Here is an 8,012-nt window from a genome sequence, read left to right on the forward strand (position 1 = left end):
TTTATTAGATCTCCCCTTTAAGTTCTTGTTTTAGGTTTATGAACTCCCCATCCTTAGTATTGCATGTTCAGAGTAGTTTAGTCTTCCCCTTTCAGTACTCGTATTTTCCTTCCCCCCTTGTTAATTAGTCTCCCTTGCCATTCCATGTATTTAGTTCTGTCACTCCTTAGGTCATTAGTGATTTATCTTTGGTTTCCCTCTGCCCTTATTTTTCTGTTAGGTTTATTTAGTCTCACAGGTTACGGTTCATCCCCTCCTCTGCTTTGTTTTGCCCTTCCCATTTAGTTTATTGATTTCACCGGTCTCCCCCCAGTTCTCTTTCCCCACGCACCTGCTCCTTGTCTCCTAATCACCCAGCCCCTGTGTTTATAACCCTGTCTGCGTCTCAATGGTTTTTTAGTCCATTGTCTCTTGTCAGCGTTGATTTGTCCCCCTCGTGAAACACTGGGTTTGTGCTCATAAGAGCTTTTGTTTTTGGCTTCCTGAGTTTTAGTTTTCAGCCCTTTTTGAGTTCGTGCTGCAACCTAAATAAAATAACTTTACCTTTTTACAACCGCTCCTGCCTCGAGTTGTTCTGGGTTTTTCTGCATCTTGGGTCCAAACCCCCCCCTGCTCTCAACGTGACAGTTAACAAAAACTAAACTAAACAAAACATTAATAAAACTATTAAGATTATTATAGAATATTGGGGTTTTGAAACGTAATAATATAAAAACTATTCATGCTAATTAAGTAGAACTTTATTCAAGCATCTTCACATTTTTCAGATTTTATTTTTAGGTTAGTATTTTTTTAAGTTGCGTCAGTGGGATGTGGTTATATTTATATGTCGACGGTGGCGACTAACACGTCTTACACCAAGCCAGTTAAGGGGTTAAAAGGAAAGTAAATGTGAGGTTTTCGGGGTTGTGCAGAATCATTCTGATCAGTCAGAGCGATCTTCGGATCAGGGAGAAATTCTGTAACGGGCTGTGGCGGATCTCACAATTCTCCTTCAAAATGCACAAATTTTAAATCTCAGTTTAAACTTTGACAGGTTAATTGGAAGCCGTAAGGCCTTTGTGTTTTTTAAACGTAGTCTCTTTTCTTGTTAACGTTTCCTCTCATTTGTCACCATGACAGCTAATCCTGCTATTTGTTCCCTGACTAATCAGCTGTAGCTCATCGTTCTACCCAACTATAGTCGATACAAAGGATAAAACTGAGCGTCTACCACCGTCTACGTTTTCTTTATTACGCAAGATCAGAAAAACTAATCAGCAAGCAACCGGAGTGCAGAAATGGGCTCCTACAGACTTATTTCTCCCTGACTCCCCAAATGGAGTTCACTCTGACTGCTGTCTACAGGTCAGACTAATCATAAGTACTCCACAACTCCACTTTAGAAATCCCAACCACACCTTTCAATTCAATTCAAAGATACTTTATTAATCCCAGAGGGAAATTACAGTTTCAGTACACACAATTCAGAGATCAGACATACATGGGCAAGACACATGAGAAGAATTGGTGACTGTGGACATTCGCAACCCCGAGTCGCGCTACCTTAATAGAGATAAGAGGGTTACATGAGGATTGGTTCAGGTGGAGGGAAAAATAGGCACTTCAGAGTTACCCTCCACCAGGAAGGCAGCTTTGCTCTGCAAAAACACACCTCAGACAGACATGCAACAGACTTCAGACATCACAACATAAGTGTCCACTAGGTGGGGTGGTAGGGTTTGGGGACTCTCCACACGTCAGTGGCTGCAGCCACAATACGCAGCGCACATCACCTCAGTCTGGACAGGGGAAGGAGGTTGTTGAGTTTTGGAGGGCACAGTGACTCCTGGAACGATTCGGCGGCCTTCACAGCCCGCAGTCCCGTCCAGGCTGGGATAGGAGGCAGAGTTGAGTTGCCATAGCGACAGCAGCATTCCACATATCTTCTTAGGGGGGAGTATTCGTTGCAGCCTTACAGGCTCAAGGGCACCAGATTCAGATTAGAAATTGTTTTGGGGCCAGACAGAGATAATTTCCTCTCTGTCTTAAAGTTCCGCTGGTCCTCAACCTCTCAAAATCCCAATAATGGTGTAAATCAATCTATCCCAATCCGTGCTGATACGTCCACTCGCTCCTTGATGGCATCCATCTTTTGTGTCAATGCATGAATCTCAGCCAAAGTCCCAAGCTTAAGACTCATCTCGACAATTATGTGAGTCTGTGAATTCACAGCGCGGTGTAATCCATCCCTGAGCTCCGGGAGAACACCAGTATTCCTCGACAGCTCGTTAATTTTCCGGTAAGCCAGGAAGCCTCCTAGGCCAAAGAGCAGGAAACCTGACACCCAACACCACGAATATCCAGACGTATAAGAACAGATCAGGGAGCCCCTTCTCCCGTTCTCATCGTTGAAAAAAATTTATCAATTGCGTTGAGTGACCAGCTGACCAGGTCCATTTTTAATCATTTCCAGTTTCCAGAAAAAATGCAGAAGCAGCCGTGCACCCAAAGACAGACAAAGAGCCTTGAGGATAAGATAGGGAGGAGAGGAGGAAAAAAGCGTCTGTACTCTCCAAGAGCCGGAAGTAGCTTCCTAGTAAAGTCTCATCTTGGATTATTTCTCCACAGGTGCCACAAGCGGTCTTGTGATTGAGAACATCTTTGCTGGAGGAGACAGCTCCTTTGCGACGTGCGTGCATAAAAAGGTACCTGCACGAATACATGAGATGGACGTGCCCTGGTATTTTTGTAACCAATGGTGCATAAACCCTCCCTCCTCCCAGGATCTTTGCAGAAGGTTAAAGAACGACGAGACACCGCCGTCCGTTGAAAACATGGTGGATACATGGATCTCTGGATGTGATTCAAAACTGCTGAAAAAGATCAAAAAGTCAGTTTCAGCTCTGAGATATGAATGTAATATTTATTTTGGCGCCACCACTGTTAATGGCACGTTTTATTAAATCACTCAGGGAAATCCATGAAACATTTTCCTCTGCGTCGTGTATGAACCGAAGCTTCCTCAGTCAAAGGTATTCAGGTGCTCTCGTCTCTTATTCACACCAGTTTCTACTTTAGATTTCATTTTCATTCTCTTCTAGTAAGGACAAACATTTCCAAACGTCTCCAGACTATCCCGGTTTGGACTTCTCGCTCGCTCAAAGTGTTTTTAAGAAACTGCTGAAGAAGGAAGTTCTTTCGACTGAGGTATTAAAATAAAAGGTGGAGAATCTGAGTAGGAAGGATGGTTTCTGTAATGTTTCTGCTGCCGTTTCACCAGGTTCAAGCTGCTGTCGTGCAGCTGCTTCCTGCTCTGGATGGCAACCCGGTTGGTGTGGAGGGGCTGAGGGTCTTCCTGGTCCTGAATGAGCTGCTTCATGTGATTCAGAAACTCAAAAAACAACCAAACACCAGACTTGCGGAAGAGGTCGCTGCTGCTGTGCAGAAACTCTCCCCTGAAAACCTTCAGATTATCGGTACTGAGAGTCACAACATGTTGGAACTAACTATAACTTCACTAGAGCTGCAGCATCATCCGCCGAGTTTTACTGATGCAACTTGCAGGCAGGAAGCAGGAGCTGCAGTACTGGGCTGAATGGCCCAGTACTGCAGCTCCTGCTTCCTGTCATTGCTGGGTTTCAAATGTGGTTGAATAATTTTGCCCAACAAATATGGCTGCCAAAGTGTTCCCAGAGTCTTTGAGGAAAACAACCTTCAGAGACATCTTTGGGAGGGATTAAGTATAAATGCATGCTTCCAAGTAGTCATTCACTGTAATTTTACTACCGTAATTTCCGGACTATAGAGCGCACCTCAATATAAACCGCACATACTAAGTTTAAAAAAAAAACATGGAACTGTACTTATATAAGCCGCACCGGGCTAAAAGCCGCAGATATCAACTGAATTGGAAACGTAGTTTAACTGAACGTAACTGAACAGGCAAAACAGAAAAGTTATTGATTAGTTTATTCATCGTCCTCCTGCGCACTGAAACCACTGAAGTCCTCATCTTCAGTGTCGGAGCTGAACAGCCTCAGAAGAGCTTCGTCACATACCTTTTCTGTGGCGATGTCAGTGTCGCTGTCCGTGTTGCTGTCATCATCCCCGGGTGAAGCTGGCTTGAATGAGTTCTTCCCGCTGCCGTCTCCAGCGCCGAACCATGGATTCATTCATGCCAAGCTTACGTGCGGCAGCACTGTTTCCCTCCTTCACTGCCAGATCGATGGCCTTCAACTTAAATGCGGCATCATATGAACTCATACGTGTAGTTACCATGATGAAGGGGTTTGGATTTGAAAAAGATTCTTCGTTGTGCCGGCTGCTTGCATGTGCTAAATTAAAATGAGCACTTTCTTCCATTTCCACTTTTGACTTCCACCTGTTTCACGTTCTGCTGAAGCGCCCCCTAGTGGCAGGTGAAGGAAAATCGCCAGTAAAGCCGCACCTCATTATAAGCTGCACGGTTCAAAGCGTGGGGAAAAAGTAGCGGCTTATAGTCCGGAAAATACGGTAAATTATTCACGTTTGGGTCAACAAGTTGCGGCCCGTATCGTGACATACTAACTTTGTCCAATCAGAAATCCACTTTTATATGGAAATTGTAGTTTTTCTGTTTTTCAGGACCGTGACCGTTCATTTTTCTGAGGTGGTTTGATCGTCGTGTTTAAATGTGAGGATGTGCCGCATCTCCATTATCCTCAGTATGAACTAATGAGGGTTTCCTCCTCAGGGAGCTGGTGGGCCTCCCTACCCTCTGCTGTTATGATTCGACACGTGAAGGCATGGAGGTCGGCGCTCTCTGTGGTTCTGCATATCTGGCCAGTTCCTCGGCGCTCCATCAGAAACATGCTGCTGGTCCTCAGGGACATGTACAACGTGAGCATCAAGCACGTCACGATCTACAACAAAACACCTTTTCTATTTACTCAGCCTTCGTGTTGTTATCCGTCTGTGAAGGCCTGCAAGAAGAAAATTCCTGAAAAGACTTTTTATGTGGAGATGGACCAAATAATTCTCCAAGAGGACCTGCAGCTTTGGCGTGCAGCGTCCAAAACCAAGGTGAGAAATAATAAAAATATGAATTTTGATGATATTAAACTACTCCTTGGTTGTTTTATTTTGAAGTCTTCAAATATTCAAAATGTATCTCCACAGGACGGGAATCCTCCACCTCTCATTCTCTGTGACTTCCGGTTTGTTTTGGATCTGAAGTTAAAGAAACTCATTTTTGACAACAACTCTTTAATAACTCAGGTAAACAAATGAAGCACAAGCTGATCATCTGCAGCCAGGACAGAGGTTGGGACAAGAAGTCTAAAAGTTAATTTACTGGCCTTTTAGTTTTATTTATCTTTAAATTAGGAGTTTTATTACAAGGCTGTGATGATCTGATGTAAAAACGCCGTATTTTGAGTCTAAAGTTGCTCTTTTTAAACACTTTTCTGTTAGAGCTGCATGAAAATGATTGGAAAGAGGAAATTTTATGCTTTTAAGTACAGATACTTTCCTTTTTGGTCTGTTTTTCTTTATGACTGATTTACCGGTAGTTATTTTTAGATGACCTGGTTTATCTATTTCTTTTTTTGTTAATGTTTTCATAATTCTTCACATTTTAAAGCTCCAAATCAGAACCTGAATGTTTTAATCACATATTTTTTAGTTAGTTCAACTAATTCCTGCATTTTTAACATTTTTAATGATACTTCAACCTGCTTTCAGGTAATTCTGCTTCTGAAGAGAAATTATTATAAATATCACTGATATGAAAATTTTATGTATTAGAACTGCAGAGATTTTAAAGAGCAAGTCACCCCCTAACAGAGTATTACTCCGCTCCCACTTCCTGTTTGAAAAATGCAACAAATGCTGTTGCCTAGCAGACCGAGAGGGCGGAGCCGCTAACAAATACACACACAGGCTCACAACGACATTGTGAGTAGGGATGGGTACCTTTGACATTTCAATCGATTCGGTACTAATTCCCGGTACCTAGGAATCGATACCGGTACTTAACGGTACCAATTGTAGATACTTTTGAGTGTTTAATATTTTAATTCTCTTTTATAATTAAATATATATTTTTCTCAATATATAACCATATTTGATAAATAACATACAACTGTTTGTATTTTAACATCGTCCTTGTAGTTTTATAAGCTGATAATTAAACTGAAGCAAACATCTTTACTGTGAACTAAATTTACTGTGTATCTTCATTCCTTTTGCCGTCCTTTTTCATTTGATTTTTCCTACTGGGAAGTTAGAATTTCTGAGGAGAAAGCGAACGCACCATTAGCTGATAACAATGGTGACAATGGAAGCTAACATATCAAGCTAACGTTATCTTAAACAGTTTATTTAACTGCTGGAGCAGATTAAAACGATGATGCCTCACACTTAGACCATTATCACTGGTTTCATCTTCACCCAATCACCCGTCGCATTTAGTAAAGTGAAGCCAAACTTTAGAGTGCGTTCATGTTGTTCTAGTCGGAAATTCGGAGTTCCGAGGAGAAAGCGAACGCACCATTAGCGAAACGGAAGCTAACATATCAAGCTAACGATATCTTAAACAGTTTATTTAGCTGCTGGAGCAGATTAAAATGATGATGCCTCACTTAGATCGTTGTCGCTGGTTTCATCTTCACCCAGTTACCCGTCGCATTTAGTGAAGTGGACCCAAGCTTTAGCGTGCGTTCTTTCTACCATGCTGCTCTGTTTACAACTGGCTCGCAGCGACCGACGACATAACGCTCTTGCGCATGCGTAGCTGTCTAGGCAAGTTCTCCTTATGAAGGACGGGCACCGAAACGAGGCACCGTTTCAAATGACGTGAATCGGTGCTCAGTCGGTACTATGGAATTCGGTCGGTACCTTAAAAAGAACCGAATTCGGTACCCATCGCTAATTGTGACATCATATGGTACCAGCTAACGTTCTAGGGTACCTCTTAGCCAATAGCGATGACAGATTTAAATGCAGTGCAGAGTTTTTACCTGACAACGGCACAACACTGACAGTTTTAGGTAGAAAATTTAAATTTTAACTAAAATGCACTAAAGTGCAAAACTATTGACGACACGTGTCTGCAGCACGATTAGACACGCGTTTATATAGTTTATCAGAAAAAAAGTTGATTTGGGGGTGACTTGCTCTTTAAGTGTTTATGCAGAAAAAAGGACAGAAAATCTCAGCTAGAGCTATAATCTGAAGAGCCACATGTGGCCCTGGATCCGCAGGTTGCAGCATCAGACAGCTGCTTCACTGACGACTAAAATCCTGATGCAGCTGAATTCATCCTAAAATCTCATTTTAATTGTGTTTTTAACCTCAGAGAGAACATCAGACACCACAACAGATGGGTTTTTACCTGAGATGGATTCCTCAAGCCGGTCCAGATTATTTCTGCCTGAATGTGAAGCGCGCTTCACTTCTGGAGGACTCCTTCCTACAGCTGGCCGCTGCTCCTCTCTCCGATCTGAGGAAACCTCTTGTTGTGAGTTTTTCTGGCTCCATCCTCGCTGTTAAAACTCAACCAGACGCTCGTCCTCTCAGCTTCTGTTATGTTAAACTTCTCAGGTCCATTTTGATGAAGACTCAAAGGTCACGGACGTCTACAAGAGAGACTTTTTCCACCACCTGTTTCTCCGCATCGTGTCGGATAAACCGGAGATGTTTATGTTCAACGACTCAGAAACACTCGTGTGGTTCTCCTCTGAGGTTCGTTCTGCTGACCGTAGCCACCTACTGCTCCTGGAGGGTTTGTTGTTAATGCTGTTGTTCCCACAGGCCTCCGAGGAGAACGTGGTGAACTTTTATCTGTTTGGGGTTCTGTGTGGGTTGGCTTTGTACAACAACAGCATCGTACACATGTCCTTCCCGCTGGTTCTGTTCAAGAAGCTGCTCGATGTGGAGCCCACGCTGGAGGATATGATCGAGTTCAGCGAGGCTGTCGGAGGGTGAGAAGCTGCTTAAATTCAGCTGGGATGGATTTTAACTTCTGCATTGTTCCATGGCTTATTATTTCA

General features: G+C 43.0%; 1 protein-coding gene across 1 annotated transcript in view; it reads left to right on the plus strand.

Annotated features, from left to right (window-relative positions):
• LOC107389225 (E3 ubiquitin-protein ligase HERC2) overlaps nucleotides 1-8,012 on the plus strand; it is a 38,028-nt gene that overhangs the window by 26,089 nt on the left and 3,927 nt on the right. The window contains exons 35-45 of the mRNA XM_070550756.1: nucleotides 2,611-2,687; nucleotides 2,766-2,872; nucleotides 2,955-3,014; nucleotides 3,084-3,189; nucleotides 3,263-3,458; nucleotides 4,715-4,860; nucleotides 4,942-5,043; nucleotides 5,140-5,233; nucleotides 7,314-7,480; nucleotides 7,564-7,704; nucleotides 7,774-7,943. Coding sequence (XP_070406857.1) covers nucleotides 2,611-2,687; nucleotides 2,766-2,872; nucleotides 2,955-3,014; nucleotides 3,084-3,189; nucleotides 3,263-3,458; nucleotides 4,715-4,860; nucleotides 4,942-5,043; nucleotides 5,140-5,233; nucleotides 7,314-7,480; nucleotides 7,564-7,704; nucleotides 7,774-7,943 — 1,366 coding nt within the window. The remainder of the gene's footprint in view (nucleotides 1-2,610; nucleotides 2,688-2,765; nucleotides 2,873-2,954; nucleotides 3,015-3,083; nucleotides 3,190-3,262; nucleotides 3,459-4,714; nucleotides 4,861-4,941; nucleotides 5,044-5,139; nucleotides 5,234-7,313; nucleotides 7,481-7,563; nucleotides 7,705-7,773; nucleotides 7,944-8,012) is intronic.

The sequence above is a fragment of the Nothobranchius furzeri genome, chromosome 4 (assembly GCF_043380555.1).
Source record: "Nothobranchius furzeri strain GRZ-AD chromosome 4, NfurGRZ-RIMD1, whole genome shotgun sequence".
Taxonomy (NCBI): domain Eukaryota; kingdom Metazoa; phylum Chordata; class Actinopteri; order Cyprinodontiformes; family Nothobranchiidae; genus Nothobranchius; species Nothobranchius furzeri.